The sequence below is a fragment of the Thunnus maccoyii genome, chromosome 1 (assembly GCF_910596095.1).
Source record: "Thunnus maccoyii chromosome 1, fThuMac1.1, whole genome shotgun sequence".
NCBI lineage: Eukaryota > Metazoa > Chordata > Actinopteri > Scombriformes > Scombridae > Thunnus > Thunnus maccoyii.
The window spans coordinates 3396226-3422176 of record NC_056533.1 but is presented as its reverse complement, the minus strand read 5'-3'; the positions used below and the strand labels follow the sequence as shown (position 1 = coordinate 3422176).

The following is a 25951-nucleotide window of genomic DNA, read 5'->3' as shown; positions in this document are numbered from 1 at the left end:
AATTTTGGTCAAAAGTGTGGTTTACAGGAAGTAGAGATTCAGGACACAGATTGATGTGAAAGTCAATTAATAACACACAATCACAGAATAATTCCTAATGTTCCTAATGTTTTGAAACATAATGACCAACACTGCAAGAACACAGACAGTATATACAGTCAGAGAACGTGGACTCAGTGACTGACCTGCAATCAGAAGTTTCTTTCTAAATTGCCAACTGCCCTAAATCTTTCAGCATTAGTCAATTATTTGTGCACACAGAATTTTAATCCTCTTTAAATCTGCCAGAGAATGGTGTCAAAGTCTCATTCCTCTGTTTGACACACTTCTTAAAACCATGCAGCCTCAGTAGTATTACTGCAAATCATAAATAGAGAGGAAATCTACGCCAGTTCTGTATCTGATATTCATCACACGTACTGATCATGTCTTCAGAGAACACTTTTTACAGTCGATGCGTAGATGTTGAGTTAGCGAGTGACTCTGTGAGCTCATAACGGTTTAGTTTGAGAAATGTATTCTGACTCGGTGTTATTTGAATGTGTCCAGCTTTGAATCAGAAAACGCACATATCCTTAGTAAACCCATAACCATGTCAGCAGTTGTTCTATTATTCATAGTCCAGCATCTCCAGGATTTGTCTTTAGATGACATCATCCCCAATCTGTCTCTCTGCTGTTCACTTTGAGCTTCAGATTCCTACAGTTAATCTGAGCTGTACAGTTCTATAGAAATAACATGCTGTACTGCATATAAAGTGGATTCCCCCAACACGTGACTAATATTGGCATAGATCCTTCATTTTTTTTCATGGAGTGTTCCTCACAAAAACACATTGTGTGCATCCTTGGAGTATTACAAACATATCGAGTGCATTTCCTTCCTCGTAACACATTTGCAAAGCCAATGTTTTGGAAATTTTTGAAACCATCATTGTTCACGTCCATGTTTACTAGCAATCAGTCTTTTTCTTCCCTGCTTGTGTTGTTGCATTGCTGTGTTTCTTGGGACTGTACTGCCTAGAGATGAGTGGAAGAAAATGAAACCATTGGCAGCAACCATTGTGCGTGTGCATCATGGTGCGCTTGCACGAGAACAAACAAAACCCACTCATAAAAATATTGCTCCATAGCATCACTAGTGGTAAAAGGTTCCCACACTGTCTACCTTTAAATTGTGGACTCAATAAAAACTTGGACAACACCCACATTGTAAAAAAAAATGAATTTTTCCTTCATTGCACACAGCAAAACAGTGCAGAAACACTGTTCACCCTGTGTTACCAAAGCAACAAAACACTTACACATGATATGAGATTTAGGTTAATGCATGTTCTTCCACCCTCCTCCTGTCCACGTGTTCTCTAGTGTATTCTTCAGTCCTCCATAATTCTCTCTGCTCTCTCTGTGCAGCTATTCAGTGAAAAGATCAGTGGGGCAGAGGGGACAAAGCTGGATGAGGACTTCATGGAGATGGAGAGGGTGAGTTCAGCGCAAATGTGTGTGCTCAGCAGTAAACATGGTCTCATGATGGATGTATAGTGTTACACTGGGTAGTGCTGGATTGATCTGATATGAGGAGATAAGAGCTTCCTAACGCAAAGTCCTTCTCAGCTCATCTTTAGATTAAAAACTTGTCAGGAGTTAGATGATGACAATGGATTTCAAAGGTTTTCACCTTTTTTTGTCAACAACTTTTACTATGCCAATATCAACACAACTACCTGGCTGAAGTTTTGATTAAAATTAGAGTTTGGTTTGTGCAAATCATGAACCTTTACTGAGATGAAAAACTTAGCCTAGCTTAGCATAAAGACTGGAAGCAGGGGAAAACAGCTAGCCTTGGAGAAACACACCTACCAACACCTCTAAATCTCATTAATTAACATTTTGTATCTTGTTTATTTAGTCCATAGAAAAACAGAAGTTTAAAGATGCCAGTTTGTGCTTTCAGAGGGGGTTATGTGTTGGAACTATTTTGTGACAAATAACAATTTATGCATCCACCCAGCACTCCTCTGTCGATGCTATTTCCCCCTGCTTCCAGTCTTTATGCTAAGCTAGGCTAACCACATCCTGACTCCTGCTCTGTAACACTCATATGAGACATGAGATTAATATCAATCCTCTCATCTTACTCTCAGGAAGAATTAGAATATTTCCCAAAATGTTGAACTGTTCCTTTAATAGTGTTGATGAATGCTTTTTCCTATGAGTAAACAACAACACCAACTATGCATGGACACAACTGCATCCTTTAACATCCTTGCTTCCACCAGAAAATTGACGTGACCAACAAGTCAGTGTTTGACCTCTTGGCCAAAACAACAGAATACCTGCAGCCTAACCCAGGTAAGAACATGGATGTTATTTTATTCTATAATTTGCTGTTCTTTTATCCATCGCTATAACACTGTCTTGAGAAATCAATCCAATACGTGGTACAGTGTATTCATTGTTTCCCTCTGTAGCCTCTCGAGCAAAACTCAACATGCTGAACACAGTGTCCAAGATCCGAGGGCAGGTGAAGACCACCGGCTACCCCCAGACTGAAGGCCTTCTGGGAGACTGCATGCTGCGCTACGGCCATGAACTGGGCGAGGACTCTGTCTTTGGTACCAACACTCACATACACCATGACAAACACCGGCTATAAAAACTGTTCATTCTGCCTTATGGTCTCTTTGATAGATGGGTCCAATATGTCAACACTGTAGTGGCTCTTCTTTGCACTGGTATTTGCTTATATTGGTAACTTTGTGTTACCAGGACTTTTTTCCACATTTTATTGCCTCTCAAGTGCACTCTGTGCCTGTCACTCTGAGTTATATTTCTTCAAGATTCCTCTGCAACATGGCTGTAAAAAATGTGATTTTGGTGCACTGCCAGTAGGGCTGAAACAATGACTCAGCAGATATTTTAATAATCAAAGAACCGTTTAAAGTCATTTTTACATCAAAAATGACAAAATTTCTTTAGCTGTAGTTCCTAAATTGCAAGGATGTTCTGGTTTTCTTTGTCTGTATGCTGTAGTAGTACACTGAATATGGAATGTGATGACATCACCTCAGGCTTTAGGAAATTGTGATGGGCATTTCTGATTATCTTCTGACATTTTATAGACTAAACAATTAAACGATCAATCAAGAACATAATCAACAAGTTAATCAACAGGTTAATCATTAGTTGCAGCCCTAGCTGTCAGTTCGATATTTACACAACCAAGCGTCACTTTTAAGCCCCAAGTGTCTTTCATACCATCTGTCAGAAAAACATTCAGAAAAAAAAGGACACACAGACACACAACTCGCCTCTGAACCTTTTATGTAGCTGTTGAGCTGAAACTAAAACATGTCGCATGTCTTCAAATGATTCTATGTTACATGTTTATTGAAAAGTTATGGTGTCTCTGTGTATCATAGGCGGTGCTCTGGTGGATATGGGTGAGGCCATGAGGCAGATGGCAGATGTGAAGGACTCCCTGGACATAAGCGTCAAACAAAACTTTATTGACCCCCTGCAGAATCTACAGGACAAGGACCTCAAAGAGATCACAGTACGTTACAGCAGCTTATACCCTGTAACTAAACTTGTACAATGTGACAACAGTCACTGACATAAAAAATTCCCTCATTCTTAAATCTTAAAGACACATTTATGATCAGCAGGGTAGGCAAACATTTAGAGAACTGTTCATTTTATTCTATAATTAAAGACCTTGACCAAGTTGACTCAAGTTGTAGTAATTCTTACAGTGTTTGCAACACAGGGGAAATGTCACAACACTTTGAGGAGGTGCCTGCATTTCTGCAGCACCTTTGCAACACTGGCTGAAATATGCTATGACGCCAGTGTGAGCATGCACCTTGAATATTATGTAAATTTCACTTATAGAACACATTCAATGTATTTTACAAATTAATGTTTGTGCTTTATTATCCATGAATTAACTTTGTGGTTTTCAAAGTTTCAATTTCAATCCATGAAAACACAAGTCACAAAACAAGTTTTAGGCGATTTTGGATTTCATGTAATGAAATAAGACATGTAGCAGCTCTGTGAAGCTGTACTCAGGCACAGCGGCGCTTTGAACTAAATGCTGACATTATTTTATTTTATTTAAAATATATTGTATTGGTCGTAGTATTACATTTGCGTCATAAAAAGTTCTTGTGTGCATTAGTCTCAAATTGTTTACTGTGTTGTCATTTGAACTGTCTTATTATCAGCTCATCAGTCATCTGTAAAGCACTTTGAATCGCAGTAACCTGTATAAAAGGTGCCATGCAGGTAAAGACTGATCAGCATGCTGACATTTGCTATTTGGCACTAAACACAAACTACAGGTGAGTGTAACTTTGTATAATATTGCATGTAGTATGCTAAACTGGCACTTTCCTTTTTATGTTTGCAGCACCACCTGAAGAAGCTGGAGGGCCGTCGGTTAGACTTTGATTATAAAAAGAAACGTCAGGGGAAAATCCCAGACGAGGAGATCCGCCAGGCTGTGGAGAAGTTCGAGGAGAGCAAAGAGCTGGCTGAGAGGAGCATGTTCAATTTCTTGGAGAATGACGTAAGAGAGGACACAACTTCTACATAAAGAATGGACCAATAGAGAGTATTAAACATGAGGCAACAGGCAGTTTAAACATGTCAACATATTAACTACAAACATGAGAATGACAAATATCAATTAGGGAATTTTGAGATTATGCACAGTAGCATTAGTACGACCTTTTTAAATGTATTCAGTATTAAAAAAAGTATTGTTTGTTTTGTTTTGTAAGACAAAATCTTGAAAGGTACATATGTTAAAAATATGGATCAATTAAGGCTATAAATATGCCTAATATGACAGTCCCAGGCCTTTTTTAAAGAATTCTATGTCACTTTCTTGAAGGATTACACAGCATGTAATGTGTGTGTGTGTGTGTGTGTGTGTGTGTGTGTGTGTATGGTTTGGCCAACAGGTGGAGCAGGTGACCCAGCTGTCATCGCTGATTGAGGCGGCCTTAGAGTACCATCGGCAGTCGAGTGAAATCCTGGAGGAGCTCAGTGGACAGCTGCAGAGGAGGTGAGGAAGGTGCTCTGCTGGACTGGAGGTCATACCTCACTCTGCTGTCAGTCAGTATTCTGCAGCTTCATCCTCTGTGAGAGAATCACTGTCTCAACCTGTTCCTGCTTTTAAAAAATAATTTCACTCAGAGTGGTCATGACATTGAAAGCATGAATACCAGTAGTGACAGCTGGTCTATGAGTAGTATACTTAGAAACTAAGCTCTCTATTTTCATGAATTAGTGGGCTGTATTTGGTGCAAGTTGTTGGCACTGGCTCAGAACATGTGACCCACAGAAGGAAGGGTGGGTTAAAAGGAGCCATGACTAGTGCTGGGTATTATTTCAAATTGATACATGTGTAGGGCTGGGCAATACGTCCATGTGATATGAGACCAGACATTGTCTTAGATTTTGGAGATCGTAATATTGTGATATAGCATAAGTGTTGTCTTTTCCTGGTTTTAAAGGCTGTGTTATAGTAAAGTGATGTAATTTTCTGAACTTTATCCACTTAGTCATTATATCCACATTACTGATGACTGTTTATCAAAAATCTCAATGAAATAAATATATGCCAGAAAAAGAAAAACAGATGACAACGTGAAACATTTTATGTTATAACAATAAGTTATAAGTTTCTGTAGTATATAACTTAAGGTATGATTTTACCCCAAAAATCCAATGTACAAAAATAACTAGATTCCAGTTGTTTCTGCGGATTGCAGTGATCCATTTGCTTCTCTTTTCTTTAGCTTTCGGCAGTCTGTAAAGTCTGCAGATAGCTCCGATTTCCTGTTGAACAGTCAATCGCACAACAGTTCTTTCCCATTTTAGATGTGTTACTTTGTGTTTTCGCGGCACACTCAGCTTTCTGCCAAGAAACTGCAGAGACTGCTCACATGTGCCACCTGGTGGTTGTTGGTGCACACTTCAGTTAGTGCTGAAATCAGCTGGATAAAATACAAGTCCTTCATCCCTTTTTGCTGCCGCCTTGCAGCTTTACGGCCACGGTAATCGCAGCAAACCAAACGAGTGACCTCTGTATGAATATCCGGCATTGTAACATTGTATATATGACTGAAAATATGGAAAATCATAATAGGTCCCCTTTAAAAGAAAGCTGCTTGATGCAGAGCTGGTTATAATAACTTGAGTGTGCACTGGGCAGCTGTGTCAGTTAGATAAACAGAAGTATTGGATCAGATTCTATTGGCAGATACAGAATATTGAAGGTCTCTTGATCAGGACATCCCTTGGCAACTATTGGATAGACTGCCATGAAATGTGGTTCTGACATGTTTCACGCAGGATGAATTGTAATAACTTTAGTCATTCTCATCTAGCACCATCATCAGGTCAATTTTAATTTGTCCAATACTTTGGTTTATGTACAAACACCTGTAAAAGTAATGACATTCCCATCAGCTCAGCTGTACTTTGTGTTTAGTGCTAATTTGTGCTAATTAAAGCATGTTAACATGCCAAGCTGAGATGGTGACCTGCTACAGCCTCACAAAGTTACCAGCATGGCTGTAGACTCTCAGTCTGCTTCCCATACTTAGTCTGAACATGTCAAATGGGTCTGTGTTTAATGTCGTCCTAACACAAACAGCCATGCATGAACTTTAACTCTAGATACAGTAAAGCATAACATGAAGTCACAAAAGGGATTGAAATCAGGACATATTTAATAAAAGACTAATATTAAGACTCAGACTCAGAGAGAATTTGGTTGCTGCTGTAGATATGACAATTCTGACAATTGATGATCTTTAGATTGCTCTCTCTACAACAACATACTGGCCTGTTATGTAATGCATGACAAGAGTCACATGTGCCAGTACAAAGCAGCCTAAATTGATCTATGAATTAATAGCACACTTGTTTAAGATAGATTGAACTCCTGTTAGCATGTTTAATGTGATTCAGATGTTACCTTGTTCATTAGAGCTGCTACACTGACTGTTCCAAACACTCCTCTGCTGCCCAGAAACAAATACATGTTATGAAACATCAGTGGTTGATTTGTGATAAATATCATATGTATGTTAACATTTGCTAATTAGCACTAAACACAAATACAGCGTATTTGGACAATATTTTGGAAAACCAAAGTATTGGACAGCAGGAGCCCATAACTCATTTGCCCCTGGGCCCCGTAGCAAGTCAATCCAGCCCTGCACACAGCTGTGCTGCGAGTTTGAGCTGGAGAGGAAGTGTCCAGCCTGATTTTGGACACCTTTTGGACATTCAATAACTTTCCCTCGTGCCCTCTTTATCCACCGGAGCTCCCTGAACTGCACGTAAAGAAAACCCACAGTCCAAAACATAACGCTAAGCTATTTGTTTCGCTCTATTGAACAGGTTTTTCACTATGCTATCTTCTCACCCCAGGATATCCACAGCCAGCAGCCGGCCCAAGAGAGAGTTCAAACCAAAGTCTATCAGGAGCAGCATGGAGGCCCTGGACAACAGTCAGCACAACGGCCTGTCCTACAGCTCCTCGCTCAAATCCACAGGTACAGCTGTTCACCTATCTTGTCTTCACTTTATCTGTGTTTTTGCCTTCTTTTCTGTAATTTTCTCTGTCTGCTCCATCTTCATTGTTTGCTTTAAGTTCTACTGTATTTTTATTATCCTTCACAGATATCCAGATCAATCACACAGTCAATGGGAAAAGTAGGTATTCCTTCATACAGTGTTATGATGTGAGGGTCCCTGTTACTAACCATCAGGCTTTTTATGCTACATTATGTGTGCTTTCATCCACCTGGCATTAATGTCTGTCATATCCAAATATGATGGTGTTGGATTACATTTAAACCGAACATTAAACACATTAACTGAACAGTAAGCAGCTCATCTCACTCGTTCCAAACTTTTGTTTATTACTATGTGATTTGTCTGCATGGAGTGTTTTCAAGGGAAAACTGTTTAAGTGGGTATAAATTCAATGTTGGTGAGATTCCAACAGCATCAATTCACATGAATTTTAGATGGTGCAACCTAGCAGTAATTTGCCATTATAACCACAGGCGAAGAACAACACAGCAGTCATAGCTAAATACGATTCTACTTATGTTTGAAATGATTATTATTTTTGAGAATGATTATTGAGTAATTTGAAGTGTCACAGTTATGTAGCTCTTATATATGTAAATGTGAGCTATCTGGTCTGTTTTTCCACATGCTTAGTAAAACACAAAGGAAATGACTTGCATTAATAAGATACATGTCAGTAGCACAGTTAAGCCCTCATGAAATACAGGATATATAATATATTTTTTCACCCTAGTGTTTATCCACATGATTTTATTATATCCTCAATGTGTCCATTTCTGTGTATGTAATGAAAGCAATATTGCTTATATGTCTAATTTAATATGTCTTATATTAAGTCTTATATCACTTTTGTATTTTTTCTAGCAGTCAGTGGGCCGCAGGTGTACAGTTTTCACAGTATTGTTTATTGGCCTCTCAAATAGAGCTGTGTGCCTGTCATTCGATGCGTGCATGACAGGCAATCACAGCCGAGCACCCCACTTTACTCTCACAGCCAGAGGGGGGAGATAGAAGTCCTGCACTCCAGCTTTAACTCCTATATAACTTCTACCTGCTTCACTTGTGTGGCTGCATTGTTGTAGTACCTATATGCAGAAGTCAGCTTATTTCTCATTAGATTTACTCTATACACACACATGATGCAGCTAAATGCATGCTTGGCCACCTCTGGAGTGGAGTCATTGCAGTTACAAACGCAACAGTTGTCGCCCTCTAGTGGTGAAATGGTGGTGTACATGCAGTATGGTGTGGTATTATGTGGCCCATTCAGGGGTGTGTTCTTCATCTTGTACCAAATGTGTGTGCATTATTTTGTGTTGTCTTGTGCTCAATTCCATCTCCATGTGTCTTCACATCTTACCCAGCTGATCATATAACCTCTGTTCCACTGTCATGGCCTGAGAGCCCTACTACCAATGGCAATAATCACCGTGAGTAACACACACTGACCCTGCATTTATATCTTACTACGTTAGTGCTAAAACTAATAATTGATTAGTTGATAGGAAATTAATCAACAACAAATGAGATCATTGATTAATCATGTCATTATCAAGCAAAAATGCCAAACATTTGCAGGTTACAGCCCCTCACTTGAGAATCTTTGGGTTTTTGGATCAAACAAGCTATTTAAGTTGGAAAGTTCATTTTTGACAGACGCAACATTTTGACACAAAATCTGATCTGAAGGTCTTCTAGCTTTTTCATAAACTTTCAACCATATCTCACGGTCTTTATCAGCAGATGGAGTTTTCTCAGTTGTCATGGAGATGACTTTTTACTGACAACTGAGCAAACTTCATCCACTCAAGTTCCACCTACCAGCTTTTACTGGAACTTTCAACCACATTATATGGTCTTCATCATCATTAAGATTGTTCAGTATTAGTACTAGGTACTGACAACTGAACGAACATCTACTCAAGGTTACTAGCCTCTTCTGGTGCTTTCAACCACATCTTGTGGTCTTCATCGGTTTGTTGAGTCTGTTAGTATTTTACTTATTATTTATCTTAGTATTTATACTCAGTACTGACAACTGAGTGAACTCCTTCCATTCAAGGTCCACTTATCAGCATTTTCAGAAACTTTAAGTCCCATGTCATGGTCTTCATCAGCAGATGGAGGTTACTCAGTCGTCATGGAGATTGCTCAGTATCAGTATTGACGAAGACTGTGAGAAGTGGTTGAAAGCAGTTGAAAGTTGTCACACTGGGTTCTGGAAACGTATAGTGGCATATTTCATTTATTGACCAAATGATTAATCAATAAATCTTAAAGATAATTGAGAACTAGCTTGATGATGAACATGATTATTCATTTGCAGCCCTACGGTATATACACATCATTAACATGAAATAGGTAGGAAAGTTACTTCTCATCATAAAGTGCAAGAATGATGTAATAATTGAATAATTCTAAATGTCTTCCTGTGTTTGGGTGCAGAGACGGAGGTGTTGGACCAGCCATGCTGTCGCTCCCTCTATGACTTTGAGCCGGAGAATGAGGGCGAGCTGGGTTTCAAGGAGGGCGACATCATCATCCTCACCAACCGGATCGACGAGAACTGGTACGAGGGCATGATCAACGGCGAGTCCGGCTTCTTCCCCGTCAACTATGTGGAGGTCATCGTCCCTCTGCCTCAGTGAGACTGGCTCCTCAAGTCCTCTGCAGACTCCTTCCTGCCTCATCACACTCAGCCTCTGTCCTCGACTCAACTCGGGCCTAAATGCGTGGGGCCGGCTCAACGCGAAGCTGAAAAAATATTCTGTCTTCTGAATTTCAAACCGAGCCAGAGAGGTAGTAGTTTTGTCCCAAGCCGACGTAAGATCAAATGTCACTGATTGCATTGTTGTTTTTTTGTTGTTGTCGATATTTATGGACCTGAAGCCAACTGAAACCCAAGCCATTAAGTGGGACCCTCTGCCTGGTTGGACCCATTGTGTCTGACTGAGGTGAAAATGTCAAGAAGTCATCAAACTCTGTAATCATCCTGTGAGTACTATAGATAAGGCTAGAGGCCGATGTAAAGAACTGAGAGGATGATTACATCCTCTCAGTTCTTCTTCTATAAGGCTGTTTAATGTTATAGAAGTTTATGTCATTGGGCTGTCTGCCTGCTTTTGCCCCGTCACCACAACTTGAGACTCCTTAACTTTCGTTGAAGTGCACAATGGACATCATGACTGCATTAGCTCTTTTTTTGCATTACAGCCACATGAGGAACATGACAAATGTTATAGGGTATTATTAATCCTGTAAATTATTATGTAATTATCCCCCAAAAATTGATAGAGGCTTTGTGTTTGCATCAAAAATTGAAGTCTCAAGTTAAATGATCAGTTGGCATTACAGAATTACTTAACAAAAACACATTTGTTCTTTTACACCTAGTATTCTACCATACATATAGTTTTATGTTTGAAAAGTGACATTTAAAAACATCCAACAAATTCAAGAGGTAAGTGAGAAAATGTATGTATTTTTTTGTAATTTGGGTGAACTGACTCTTTAAAAATACAGAGCGAGAACAGTTGATGAGATGATGGCCAGCTCATATGTTTAGAAAAGCACAGCTTTTATTAGTCACCAAGACCTCCAATATGGCTGCTACAATCCTGTATTCTACTGATTTTGCGTTTCATATTTTAAAAGCATTTTATGACCTTATGTTGTTGGTTTCATAATCTGGAGAAACCGTTGAATCGCCTGATTCTTTCCTTGTTGAACCTTGTTGTAGTAATGTCACCATGTTATCAGATGATGTGTACAAAGAAATAGTTCCTAAAACTACGAAAACAACATCCAACGTAACGAACCAAAATGATCCTTTAAAATGTGAACTTCAGTTCTCACTCTTAAATTTTTGATCAATGTTGGCTTTAGCTCGACGGCGCTCTTCCCTCACACACAAACATTCCACTGCTATTTATTTTCTACATGTTTTTATCATGTGTGTAGTTTTGTTCATCTTTTTAAAGCCACAGCCGTCGGACAGCGATCACACCTAACTCACAGTTGAACTCACCGGTGTCTGAAAACCTCACATTGCACTGAGATCATGGTAGACTGTACGTGATGTGTATTACTCCTCCGTTAGACTCTGCCTGTATCCAGTTCAGCCTGTCTTGTGTTGTATCTTTGTACCTTTCCGTTCACGTCTTTCCTCCTCTCCATTACTGACGTTGCCTGTTTGCCTGCTGTGCTCTTAAGTGTCGCCCAGAACACGTTTTTACGACTGCGAGGAACTGAAGTGAACTCTCATCTCTCTGAATGTCCCTCTCTTTCTGTTTACATGCTCTGACTTATTGTGACATGATGTAAGGATTGTACCGCCCGCTCTGTCAGATAAGGATGAATGCCTTTGACACATTGAAACCATATGAAAGTGCTTTTTGAAATGCCGTCTGTATTGCACTGAAGCTTTAGAATATACCTACCACATATGTTTATGGACATGCACCTTTTTATTTGTTAATGTTTTTGTTCTTCCTCTTCTTCAGCGTTGCACTTTGTCTCGTTCACACTGGGGTAATAATCACTACCATATCAGATATATATGTGAAGTCAAAATGGTAGATAGTTAGATTTATATAACCACAGATGTTCATTGTACTGTGCTGTGATGAATCCACTATCTCAATTGTTGTAATTTAGATTGGAAAAATGGTTGTATCACATCTAAAATCAGACGTAGATGTCTGTGGAAGTAGAGGATCCTGTTACCTTGTGAAACTCATTCCAGTTCTCTTATTAGCTAGTGATGAGCAGTAGAATAAGTAAAGACCTGCAGTTACAGTTTGGCTGTGCTGATAAACCTGTTTATTTAGGAAGTTCCATCATGACATGAGTTGGTAAAACACCTCGGTAGCCTGATATTTAGCAGTCGTCTCTCCTGACAACATTCAGTTTAGAAAAGAGGGTGAGATTACCTTAAATTCTCAAAAACAGGCCAAGGCCTTCAATTACCTTTATTTAACTTCAGACAAAACCAGACCAGATTAGATACATACCTTTATTTCTAATTTCCTTATATTTTCTTACTTTCTCTCTTTTCTGATATTTTAGTAAGAAACCTCCCTGTTCTCTGGTCTGCTCTTATTTTGTTATCCATTGATGCAAACTCCATGATCACCTGTTGTCTGGATAAATTCAACACAATGTACATTTCCACAGAATTAATTCCATCAATACAGCAACATAGTCATGTCATAACCACCACTCTACTGCTCTCACTTTCTCCTCTGACAGAAATACTGTTTTCTATCCTATTGGTAAACCAATTCCAGCTACTCCTACTTTGCAGGGGGGTTTTTTTTGAGCGAGTTACTGTCAACGAAAGTCAACACTTCCTGCACAGATATTTCACATTAAAAGACTTCCAGCATCTGGAAGTCTTGAAACATCTGCAGGTAACTTAACAGTAACTTAACATTGCTAAAAAAAAAAACCCTGCAAAGTAGAAGCAACAGGATTGTTCATTTCATCAACAAAGACTACAACGAAAAATATTTAATATTTTTTCCTGAACGAAATGAGATCAAAGACAAAATTTAAAAGTAACCTTTGAAAACAAAAACTAAGACAAAATTAATTATATATTTCATCCACACAAAATCTAAATGATAATGTGACAGATGAACAAATGTACTAATTACTGTTTTAATGCATAATAAATATAAAACAATTATTTGACTTAATGTTGTGTTGATGGAATTAGTGCTGTGGTAATATACATTATACAGAATGAGTCATTATGTAAGCCACTGTAACAGGTCTCTATGTTTACCAGCCTTTATTAGCAGCTGGCTGAATGCTAGCCTTAATTTGACAATTCAAGGCACTCCAAATATTCTAATGGTGTTTCCACAAAAACCTTTTTTCTCCAGAAATTTGTGAAGTTCCTTAATTTAGTTTTGTGCACAGAGTTACTGTTAATGTGAACAGAAATAACCCAGACCTAAACTCAGGTTTTGGGTGTTGGTTCCAATACATACTCGATGGACTACACTCTTTATCTCCATTATTTAGTTTCATCTTTTATTGTATGTGGACTAACTATACTTTATATACAATAGAGAGAAAATACACAAAATGTATTGGGATACTTACTGTTAGCTTGCAATTGCTTAGATGTTCAAGACGTTGCATGATGATGATTTTTCCAAAAGATTGTTATGATGGATTTTGGATACTGGGGAGTTCTTAGCACAGAGTTGCTACGTGCGACACACATTACTTCACAGAATGGAAGGAATCACAAGGTTTAATCCTGCATCCAGTCTTAAACTATTCTTTGTAAAACAATCGAAAACATTGGCAGAAGAATCTCTTCTCATCAGGTTCCTGTATAAATGCAGTTTTCATGAAACATTTCCAAGCCTTTGACTGGGTTTACAGACGATTTAACACTGAATTCAAGATCAGCCTAGTTTCACTTATCTTTCACAGTTAGCCCCACAGTATGAATGACTGACTCTTTGATACACTAAACCAAGATCTCTCAACACTGTACCTCTGTTTGCCTTTGCAGTCCACAAAATTCTCTCCTCAGTATTCATTTTACAACCAACTTCAACAAAGGAAACTGGCTGCGCATCTCTGTGTTTTATTTTTTCAGTAGCATAATTTATGCAAGAGGTGTTTTATAGATGTTGTAAATGAATATATTAATAAATATATTGCGTAAATAAATGACAAGCAAATATTGAGCCGCCAGTCGTGTGTTTTTTATTTGTGTGCATTTTTATCTGTGATTTAAATGTGACCAAAAGTATGTGGACGTACTTTTGTTATGTGACTCCTTTTCCTGGTTTGGGCCCCTAAATTCCAGTGAAGGGAAATCTTAATGATCCAGCATACAATGATATTTGAGAGAACAGCGTGCTTCCATCTTTGTGTCAACAGTTTATGTTTGGCCTTTTCCTGTTTCAACATGACAATACCCCTGAGCAGCCAGCCAGCTCCTTAAATAAATGGTTTCCAAGTTTGCTGACTGCAAGCCAAGCCTCATCACCCAACACTGATGTTGAGTGATAAGAAACCTTACTAATGCAGCCAGGTAAGAAATCTGATGGGAAGTCTTCAACAGAAGAGTGAAGGCTGTTAAAGCAGCAGATCAATGCCTATGGTTTTGGACTCACATGTTCAACAATCATACAGGGATGTAATGTCCACATACTTTTGGCCTATAATGTACCTTAAATCAGTGGTTCTGAACCTGGGGGTCTTTCTTTTTTACTTTTACTATATAATTTAATAATGTATAGGTTTATCCTACAGGCCTATTAAAAATGAAACAGTCTAAAAATGACTAAACTGCTGACAACCCAACCTGTACTGAGGGGTAACGAGTAGACATGACTTTTTAAGGGATCATGAGCAAAAACAGTTGGAAAGTACTGTCTTAAACCCTCATCAGTGATCAGTCTCTAAATAAATATTCATACTCTTTACTAACCAGACATCTATTCATCCATTGCACTTGAACATGTATAATACATCCACAATCATAGATTTCTATTCCATCCAAACTCACATGGTACAGTAAGCACTGTTTTAAATCACATATTTGAGTGTCTTCAGGCTTTAAGACTCACCCAGAATTGGCAAAGATTTATTGGTGACAGCATTTTGATCTCTCCATTCAATTGTTATTTTTCAAGGCGGTGTTGAAGCTTTAGTTTATTAACTGATAACTGCTCTGTCCATCCAGGTAATAAGATTTTGCTCCAGGAACTCTGTATGTGAAGGGTTTTTTTCTTATCCAACGGGAGAGAGATATTAGTTGATGAAAAAGGAATCCCATTTTCTCCCTTAGCACCAGCAATATCAAGGAATGCAGATAGCTTTGATTTTATTTGTCTGTGTTTTGAGATATCTATATCTGAGATTTCCACCTCCTCATCAATACAGTGAAGATGAATGGACCTCACTGTATACAGTTTTCATTGGAACTACTTTCTACTGAGGAAATAGTCCCTATAAAAACAGTTGACAGCACATTCTATGGATTATCCTGAAAAACGAGCACCAATTTTTGGAAGATATGTTGCCATTTTAATTACCTTTTTTCAATGCTGTGAACATCCCAAACAAAAACTGCAAACAGCTAGAGGTAAGAATTAAAAAAATGTGTTTCTTTGTAATTTGGGGGAAAACCAATCATTTTGCTGGGGACCCTTTGAATTCCAAAGTGAGATCCATGGGTAGATGAATAAAGGCAGCAACATGCTCCCCCATGGTTGTAGACTATATCCAAACCTCAGCACTCCTCTGTTTGGACCCTCTGACTTCCCTCTTACTCTTCAGAGGCTGCCTCTCTCCTTTCTGACAGTCTTGTCTCTTTGGTTGCTCCGGTCTTGTCCCTCTGACCTCCTCAGTCTCCTGCATTCTGCCACAGTTGGCAGCACAGGTCCAGTTGGGCTGGTGACCCACCACCAGGTCCAAAGTGGGTAGGGAGGTGGTACTGGTCATGTTCCTGAAGCCCAGAGAGGAGGTGAGAGAGGGACTATCTGGTGGGAAGGTTTCATATCCTCCTCTCATACCTGGACAACCCCCCCACGATGCCCTCTCCTTCAGCCTCACCACCTGGCGGATCTTCTTCCAGCCCAGATGGTTGAGCTCCAGTAGGTTGAGCAGGATGCAGAAAACCCCTACACAAAACATGAAGAGTAGAAAGATGGTTTTCTCTGTGGGCCTGGAGATGTAGCAGTCCACTGGCTGGCTGCAGGGGGCTGAGGAACACAGAAAATGGACGGGCACCTGGAAGCCAAACAGCTTCCACTGGGCCAGGACAAAGCCCACCTCCAGAACTGCACGTAAACATACATGGAAGACATAACATTTGGACAGAACCCCTCCAGAGACAATGTGACCCTCTGCAATCCCCTCCTTGTAGGTGCAAGCACGGGCCTGGCTGAAGGACACCATGTTGTTGGGGTCTCCCCTCTGTAGGCTCTGGGTAGTGATGCCCTCCAGCACATCTGCCAGGCTGTGACCTAGATGCTTATGGGAGCGGATGGAGCAGCTGTCTGAGTCGCAGCTCCGATCATATGCCTCCCGTCCGCTGTCTCGCCCAACATCCGGGCCTGCCTGTCCTGTGAAATCCCCCTGTCCTTGCCCTTGCCTCTGGCTGGCATTATGGGGCAGCTTGGACAGGTTGTGCCACGTGTAGATGATGAAGCAGAGGGACGGCGTGGAGACGCTGATGATGTGAAAGACCCAAAAGCGAGGCTGCGAAATGGGCGCAAATGCATCGTAGCAGACAGTGGAGCATCCTGGCTGCAGTGTGTTGCACACAAACATCTCCTGCTCATCTGTGTACACGTCTTCAGTCGCCACAGCAACAATGAGCAGCCGGAAGATGACCATGACAGTGAGCCACAGGCGACCGATCATGGTGGAGTGCTGATGAACAGCATCCAGGAGACGTTTGAGTAGAGTCCACTCCGTCATGGTGGCCTGTGGCTGCCGGCTGCCTCGAGGAGGGACGAGCTGCCTGGAGTAGAGCAGTCTGCTCTGGAGAGATCCACCTCTCCTCTTCCTGAACTCCTACCCTGTTGGACCTGATGACACCCTGAACTACTCTGCAGAATACCTGATCTTGGCTAAACTTGTCCACCTAATCTACACTACCTTCTGTTCTCGAGTTTCTCTCAATTCTTGAAATTCTTGCTTGTCATTTCTTAGTCAGAATGTTCTTCTATAACCAGAGTACCTTCCCTCCTTTGCTTTAGCCTGTAATAGACTTCCTCTCTGCCTGAATGTTCCCCAGCTCTGCCTGCCTTCAGAGCAGTGGAGCCATTGCAAGAGAGAGCCACCCCATCTTTCATAGATAAGGATGTCCACTTGACATGAGTCACTTGGCGCACTTACTTCTCTCTTGTCTTTAGGATCCATTTTAAAACCAGGAGACATCACCCTTCCTCTACTGGAGGACTCACTGATAGTGCCGACTGATAGAGCATTCTTCACAGATTAGTCCTCTGAAAGCTAATGGGCTCTTCCTTTAATGGAGAGGCATATTTTAAATGCTGCAGTGTTGATGACCAGCACAGACGGGCATGCTCACTGTCAGATTCCGGAAAACCCTTGGAAGCTGATATACACAGAAAAAGGTCATAAAAGTTGTGTTTAGATACACAACTGAGTCAAAATAATTAAGAAATAGGGTTTGAACTGGTAAAAATATGGCCTTCCAGAGTTAAGCCTTAATATATCAATGGTGTCTGGTGAGGTTTTTTGTTCCAGGGCTTGTTTTGACTGCTCTTCTCCAGCCACTCGCCAATCCTCTTATCTGTGTTTTAAAAAAAGACCCTTGAAAGGTCTGCTAGCATCAAATCAGTGTGTCCCCCAGATAAAACACTCAATGACCCCTTTCCTTACTTCAAACAGTCCTGGCAAGCCCTGTCTGAGTCTCTGTCTCAGTGCTCTGCCCACTTTCTATTTTCATTTTTATTTATAATAATACTAATACAAATACAAATACTACGACTACTACTACTACTACTACTACTACTAATAATAATAATAATAATGATAATACATTTTATTTATAGAGTGCTTTTCAGGGTACACTACAAAAGTTGATCATAGAGATGATCATAGAAAAACAACACACTAAAAGCACATATCATAGACTAAAAACTAAAAACATATTGCATACAAAACAACAAACTAAAAACATATAACACACATTAATCATAAATTAAAGGCAGTTCTGAAAAGATGAGTTTTGATTAGTGATTTGAACATGAACAGATTGGTGCAGTCCTGGATGTCTGGGGAGAGAGATCCAGAGGGAAGGGGCAGCTATGGAGAAAGCTCTGTCACCTCAGGTCTGGTGCTTTGTCCTGAGTGGTGGAGACAGGAGGTTGGTATCAGAGGAGCAAAGGTTATGGGAAGGAGTGTGGTGATGGAGCAGGTCGGTAAGGTTGGAGGAGGTTCTTGTTCTGGAGGTCTTTGTGAGTGAGGAGAAGGACTTTGAATTGGATCTGTTGTGGGAGAGGGAGCGGTTCTGTAGGACGGGGGTCATGTGGTCACAGGAGTGGGAGTGGGTGGGCAGGCGAGCAGCAGAATTTTGGATGTACTGGAAAAAGGCAGGTTTGGTGATTTGTTTGACATGGTGTTCAAAGGTTGCTGTCAAAAATTACTCAGAGGTGCAGTTTTTAAACATTAAAGATGCACTGCGCAGGAGTTAGCTCAAAGCTAATTTGCATCTGGAGTCCCCCACAATCAAAACATACAACAGCACAACGACAAACAGTACAAAGCAAAAAACACACACAACACACCATACAAAATACAAAATACAAAGCCACACACAACAGCACATCACATACACCCACAATGTCAATCAGAATACAATAATATACAATACAACACTCCTTCTTATCCAGAGAACAGATTATATAATTTACCACCTTGCATGCTGCTGTCAAGGTTCTATGTCCAGACTGATTGGAGTTTAAAATGCAATGCTCAGATAGAAAGCGACGCAACTGATTATTGATTAACTGTGTAAAGGGATAAACTATTATAGGTGCAGCCAGCAGTAAGAGTCTTGTATTCTAGAGGCAGGGGTGTTGCTAGGCCTATTTTAGGGGGGCTTTAGCCCCCCATAAATTTTCTATAGTCCCCCCAAAATAAATGCACATTACTAGTTTAAATCATCAATAGTTTTTTCTCATTCATTTTTCCTTCATCGAATTGTGCCATTGCATCTCCAAATTCACAATGTACCTAGAGGGTCAGGTGCTAGGACCTGGGAGAGGCTGCTGCTGCTGTAATCCTGTGTTCCATTGGCTGTGCTGCCCACTCTGCAATTCCTGTACCATCTTTGGCAGAGACTGTAACAGTAGTTGTGACAAGATGTTGGCTAAAACTTTACCAAGAGAAACATAAGTAGTTACAGAGTGAACCTATCCCCAATATGAATTTGTGGCAAATGATAGGCTAGCTATCAAGTTGTTACTCATTTATTACCTGCCTAACATTCGCTAACTTTGGGTTTAAGTGAGGAAAAGACAAGAGGATAGGCTATACAACAGTAACGTGATACTAACTAGCTGACGAGCCAGCCAGCCAAAGTGTGAACAAGCGAAAGAGATAGAAATAATGTTATTGACAGCTCTTTTGACATTGCTTTTATACGCCTCTTAAGTATTTCGAAACAATCATATCAGTAGGCATAGATTGTTGTTCATAATCAGATAATGTCAGTGAAAAGGTCACATTATGTTGATCATATCACAATTTTATATCCCTCAATTCCTCAACCTGTAGATGGATATGCCAAATTTCTTCAAAAAAGGCAGCAAGTCCGCCAAAGGCTAGTCAGGTGAGAAGATTTTGCCAGTAAAGACAAATACAAATTTAAACTGGTTGATCACTAATTAAGCCTTGAGTTCTTGTAAATCTGACTTTAATAAAATAACGTGCTACTAAAACCAGGCAAGGAGAGGAAGAGAAGCAAGATGGAGGAGACTGACAGAGCTGAAGGGGGAGATAACATTCCTTGACTTCAATACCATTGCTTGATCTGTGCCTGTCGTAAGTGGATGGATAGCATTAAAGTCATATTAGATCCGTGCTTAATACAAACTATGAAGAGATAGATCTACTGTGTGCCAACTTGACCAAATAGCTTGACCAATACATGCTTGAGTAGGGCATGATTTAGTGACGTCATTGTTTTCTAAAATTTTGCCGGATTTTCACTACAATCGGACAGGGTATCAACAAAATAACATGACTTAGCATTTCTAACTGCCCTGACACATTTGTTTCTCAACTGTCTAAAGATCTGCCAATCAATAGAGGACTTTGGACCTTGTGATTTTGCCAATGCTACATCCCTTAACATCTCTGAGATTTCAGGTGTGAACCAAGGATTTGATCTATTTTTTTACCCTGTATTTCTTAAAGGGAGCATGTTTATTTGCTAAGGAATTAAAAATTGCTTAGGGCTGATTCAGGGTCAGGACTAGCACATAACCTTGTGATATCACTGAGAAATAAATCATGAAGAAAAGCCTGCTCAACAGAATGTTTAAAGTCTCTCTTTATAATAATATGTGATCTTTTTTTGTCTGCAATCTCTAATGCAGACAATTGGTCAATGATCACTTAAGTCTAGTGCAAACACACCACTGGCTGTAAATGTATGTGGCTAACACATAAACCCCTGCACCTCTGCATGGACCTCACCCAGAGTGAAGTTAAACCGTTGAGAATGTTAAAATATTTAATTATATAACATCAGAATTTGGAGGGAAAATATAATTCAGACATCGGTGGGGTCATGTCCTTACCATCCACACCCAACTCTACACCTATGTGCAGAAGACTCAGAGCTCTTGGAGAGAGATCAGGGAGACAGTGAGATGCAGCCAGAGGAAGCGATGACGGACATTCAGAACAGTAAAAACACTTTATGTCATGATTCCTGCCTCAGTCCTGTGTCTCTCTAACCAGTTGCCACTTCTCAAGTGGCTCTCTCCCTCTCTCTCTCTCTCTCTCTCTGTGTGATGGTGTGAGTGGAGACAGCAGAGCCCCACCAGCTGCAACCCGTTCTATAATCAAGACCTCTACTTGTACTCATCCCTGCCTGATCCACACTGCCAGATCATAGCCTCTGCTCAGTCAGTCTATGCTTCAAGCCATTTTTTCCTGCATTTATCCTCAGGGTTTTTGGCCGTATCCTGTTCTCACGCTCTTTCTCTTGTTCCCTGCAGTCCTGTCTGCTCTGTCTCCTGTCCCTTGTCTCATCAGCTTCCACAGATTCCGCTCCAGACCTGTTCCTTTGCCCCAGCCTCAGCCACTGTTTCACAGCTACCAGTACTAGTTTCCTCTGGCCTGCATTAATAAATACATTTTCCTACCATGGCCTTGTCTCCTTGCCTCTGTGTCTCTGTCTGCACTTAGGTTCACCCCCACATAATAACTTTAGGCTTTAAGATGTCATCCTACAAACCTTTACACTTTCTTTACTCTCACCAAGACTGACTCCTATATCTGTGAGGATCAGGTGCAGCAGTATCATCTCTATCATGATGGTGGCGTGCAGGTGAAGCATAAAGCACATGTGTGTGTGTGTGTGTGTTAATGTCCAGACAGCCTCCTACAGTGCTTTTGTCTGTTATCGATCCAGACTGAGGCGCACGCTGGATTAACATCTTTTAATGGCTGTTATGGGACCTGATGAAGCGAGGGATCGATAGACTGGAGAGTGGCCCCTCACTCTTGCCCTGAGAAGGATTAGAGAAGGCCCCCATCACATTTAACACAATGCAAAAGGAGGAGGGGGGTTGAGGGTTCCGCCGATTGTAAATAGACCTTGACTAAAGCTCAGACACAACATCAGCCGACCCAGACCTGCAGCCAGAGGCAGTGCCCCACAGGCCCGGGTCTAACGCCAGCCATGGAGAGGACAGGAAGTGGCTTTTCTCCAGTGCGGCGTGACGGGGCCCTGTGTATGTTTTTATTTTGGACGGTAATCCCACACGTCTAGGGCTCCGCTCTCCTGCCGCTGTCAAAGGAATTATCCACCCTCTCAGTCTGTTCATGAAGGAATTCCCAATGATGTGCATTCCCTCTGGGCTTTGTCAGGAGCAGCCTGGGAATGAATAACAGACAGGATTAGAGGGGAAAGAGGGAGAAAGAGAGGGACTGGTGCTCTGCCAGTCACAGAGAGTCCTTCTCTTTCTCCCCTGTGCTTAGGAGTTATTTTTCAGACTTTTATCTGAGCTTACGTGTAGAAAGAGAGAGCAGACCATAAATATGAATAGAGGGGGTTTCTTTAGAACACAGTCTGGGCTCCTAATCTCCTCCACACTCAGACATCTTTGACTATTTCTATGACCAAAATAAAAAAAAAATAGTTCTTTCAATGTACATAACTCAGCTATATAATGTACACATTGTCAGTATTTATTATATTTTCATGGTGAAAAAAATGATTCTGTATTACAGATGTTATTTTTGTCATGATACTTCATACATCATGTGAGAGTTGAAACTCTGGCTGTCTCATGGTTCTGTGTGGTCCTCAGGATTTTGGGAGGTTGACTGTTTCAATCATCAGGACAAGACAGACCAAGTTCCTGACAGTGTCTCATCATCATCCATACAAAGAATGTACAACAATGAGATAACAGAAAGACAAATGAATATTGTTCAGGTCTATCACTTCCTAATATTTCTTGTTCTTTCTTTCATGTTCTGAGACACTTATTTTAGTTACTTATATTGAGTTAAAAAGCAGTGGTTGATTTCAGAGGAATTTATTTGCTCTGTTCAAACTAAACCCAAATAAATATACATTCATTTTTATTCATTTATTCATCATGCTCATTTATCTGAAGCTAATATGAAGCTTCAGTCAACCAAATGAGACAAATCAAGTAGATATCTTTCAACATTACAGTCTTTTTAGTGGCAAAGTCCCTCTTTTTGTTACTATACTTCCACCGCAGCTCAACAGGGAAACACTGTCACTGAAATTTGATGTTAAAAAGACTGTAAATGTGGCAGATATCCACTTGATATGACTAACTCAGACTGCTGAATGCATTTTTGCACAAAATGACTGTGTGGACACACTGTGGATTTTGGCCTCCATCACTTACATTGAAATCACATTTGAAGGAACTTTTAATATCCAGTATGAACAGGAGGAATGATTACAGCCAGGAAAACCTCTTTCACTGTTCATATGGACACCTGACTGTTGATTTATGACAGACTTGAGAAATTGTGAACCTACCCTTTAAACTGTCCCTGTCACAGAATGCAGGTTCTCCCTAACACTCCTTGAAAAGGTTCTCCACAGGTTGGGAGTAGAATTTAAAAAAGCTCCAGTTTTCTAATGACTGTAGTTCTGATTATAGGAGGATCTGAGTGAATGTGAAGGCACATAAAACAATGAAGGAAGCTTCTTAGAGCTTTATAAACATGTTAAAGCAACATTAAGATCAGACATTAAGTTCAAATGATTGAGGATGAAGAACACAGACATACAGTACCCCTGTCTTAAAGCAAACACAACAATAACACAGCAGCTCCAGCCTACATTAGCATAGGAGCTGGGAGGCCAGTGAAGGGCTCGCTCTGCTGCCTGCCTGGTAGCCCCCTAACAGGATTAAAAGGGGGATATGGTGAGGTGGCGCTCCTGGTTGGTGTAACTCACTCTGATGTGATTTCCATTTGTCTGGTCTGGCCCTTACTTTCCTCTCTGTCTAATCCCTCACTATTCTCACCGCCGTCCGTCAGCCACAGTAATCTGCTGGCAGGCTTTCGGAGGAGAAGCCTCCACACACACACACTCTCTCTCTCTCTCTCTCTCTCTGATAAACACCGAGGGAAACAGCCGGTTTTCACTGTGAAGGAACAAACACCATCACAGAGCATTTGTGGATGTCAAGCTGGTGGTAAGACTACTGTTAGACATTAACTTGTTACTCTGTACAAGTTGTTGTTTGGAACCTATCGGCTTAGCTGTCATTAGCTCCATGTGTGACTGGCTCTGCAGCAGTTCAGTGTTGTGATTCATGTGTCTCTGCTTGTGTTTGTGATGAACAGCAGTTTGTCATAAACAGAGTTTGAGAGTTTGTGTATTTATGATTTCAAATGAAGTGTTTTATAATAATGCTGAAAAGAGAGTGTGAGCTCTAGTGCAAATGTTATGTGTGTGCCTCACCTCACTGCTGAGCTTCACATACAGGTTTACATTACAGTTTAAATGTACACTGCAAAATTTTTTTCCATTTTCTCAACTGATTTCTGGCTAGATTGAGTCCTAATAAATGTTTTCTATGTATATATGAAAGAAAGAAAACAAAACAAAAAAACAAGTGACAGGAAGTATATTTCAACTTATTTATCAGAAGTCAGGTTAGAAACAAGTTCAAAGATTCTCACTGAGCTAAAGTGTTAGCAAACAATACTGCCTGTTAACACATCTAACAGACACAGAGCAACATTAGCATCCATATGAAATGATGTTTCTGACCACTTGACAAATCTATCAGTCCAATATTCACTCTCCTTTTAGCTCTGTTTTGGTCTCTACCAACTCCTGAGAAAAATATCTGGCATTGTGTACAGACACAACAACTAAAACCTCACAGACTGTATGTGACAATCCACGCTGTAACCAAAGAACGTGCAAAGAAGAGCTGGGTGAATGGATAACTCCCTCTAAAAGCACAAATAGTCATTTTTAAAGCTATTTGTGCACAGAATGATTTGGTTTGATTTTATTTCGTCATTAATAACCTATACATAACACCAAATACATTCAACAACTATGCAGGTTAAATTAACCAGATGCAACATTAATATGAACACAATTGATTAGTGAGCTTCGGAGGTGTCGATACAGAGCTAGGCTAGTTGTTTCCCACTGTTTCCAGTCTTTAATGCTAATAGGCTAACTATGTCCTGACTCCAGCTCCATGCTTAAAATGCTCCAGAACAGCAAATGTGTATTTTCCAACACAACTTCATTGTTATATAGTGTTTTTAGGAAAAGTTTCGTTTTATATTCAGCAGAGTAAAGGAATGAAAATGAATGAAAAAGACAAAATCGGTGTTGGTAGTGAAATTCAGGTCATACTGGCTCCAGTTTCAAACACATTCAAATTGCAGATGCTCTATATGTACATGATAATCATTGCTTTGAGTGTACCTCCTACACTGACTACCTAGCTCTCAGTATGTGCATTTATTATCACTCTTTGAAGCAGCATGTTAGTTTTCTGCCTCTACAACCTGTCAGATAAAGGAGCTTGTAATTCTACTACACCTCCCCAAGAGAAGAGGGACAGCAGCCAGCTGGCCCTGAAGCTCACCGTGCTCTCTGCTGTAACATCTTATGAGCTGCTCTGCTGAGGCTTGGATCCGTTAGAGCTGTTAGATGCATAGAGGTGGCTTATACTGCACAGATAGAATGACATATCATGCATGGACAAATGGGGAATGTGTCCAGGGGTGTATAGCATATCAATGAGGACAATAAGAGCTTATTTATTTATTGTTTTTTATGGGTTCAAATATGTGTACACTAATGTCATTATCTAATTTCAATATCTAAAAACACAGCGTGGATGCATGCTAAAGACAAAATCAAACAGTGTTGTATCTGAAGGTGTGAACTCTCTTCCCTCTGATTTAACAACACACCATCATTATGAATCATGTTCAAATTGGACGTCTGACTTTTACACAGGAGACCAGAGTTCACCCCCCCGTCACAGACCTGCAATTAACTTTTTCAATCATTGTGACCACAATCTTCCCTTACTTTACAGATCCCATAGTTACAATGCTAA

The 25951-nt window shown here is 40.2% G+C and overlaps 2 protein-coding genes across 4 annotated transcripts in view; one reads left to right on the top strand and one right to left on the bottom strand.

Moving 5' to 3' along the window:
* The window catches only part of sh3gl3a (SH3-domain GRB2-like 3a), a 42319-nt gene extending 27983 nt beyond the window's left edge, over nucleotides 1–14336 (top strand). For all 3 annotated transcript variants that reach the window (XM_042414629.1, XM_042414621.1, XM_042414638.1), the window contains exons 2-11: nucleotides 1413–1481; nucleotides 2279–2351; nucleotides 2471–2614; nucleotides 3422–3555; nucleotides 4414–4572; nucleotides 4970–5073; nucleotides 7452–7576; nucleotides 7704–7736; nucleotides 8984–9049; nucleotides 10065–14336. In XM_042414629.1, the coding sequence (XP_042270563.1) occupies nucleotides 1413–1481; nucleotides 2279–2351; nucleotides 2471–2614; nucleotides 3422–3555; nucleotides 4414–4572; nucleotides 4970–5073; nucleotides 7452–7576; nucleotides 7704–7736; nucleotides 8984–9049; nucleotides 10065–10267 (1110 nt within the window). In that variant the 3' untranslated portion in view covers nucleotides 10268–14336. The remainder of the gene's footprint in view (nucleotides 1–1412; nucleotides 1482–2278; nucleotides 2352–2470; nucleotides 2615–3421; nucleotides 3556–4413; nucleotides 4573–4969; nucleotides 5074–7451; nucleotides 7577–7703; nucleotides 7737–8983; nucleotides 9050–10064) is intronic.
* Nucleotides 14337–15676: 1340 nt separating this feature from the next.
* Nucleotides 15677–17098, bottom strand: gjd6 (gap junction protein delta 6). Its single transcript, XM_042415978.1, has one exon. The coding sequence runs from the start codon at nucleotides 17073–17075 to the stop codon at nucleotides 15870–15872; it is 1206 nt and encodes a 401-aa protein (XP_042271912.1). The 5' UTR covers nucleotides 17076–17098; the 3' UTR covers nucleotides 15677–15869.
* Between the last annotated feature and the right edge of the window lie 8853 nt (nucleotides 17099–25951).

Bases quoted from the DNA above. Each gene is read 5' to 3' on its own strand.
- gjd6 (XM_042415978.1), bottom strand. From the start codon at position 17,075: ATGACGGAGTGGACTCTACTCAAACGTCTCCTGGATGCTGTTCATCAG.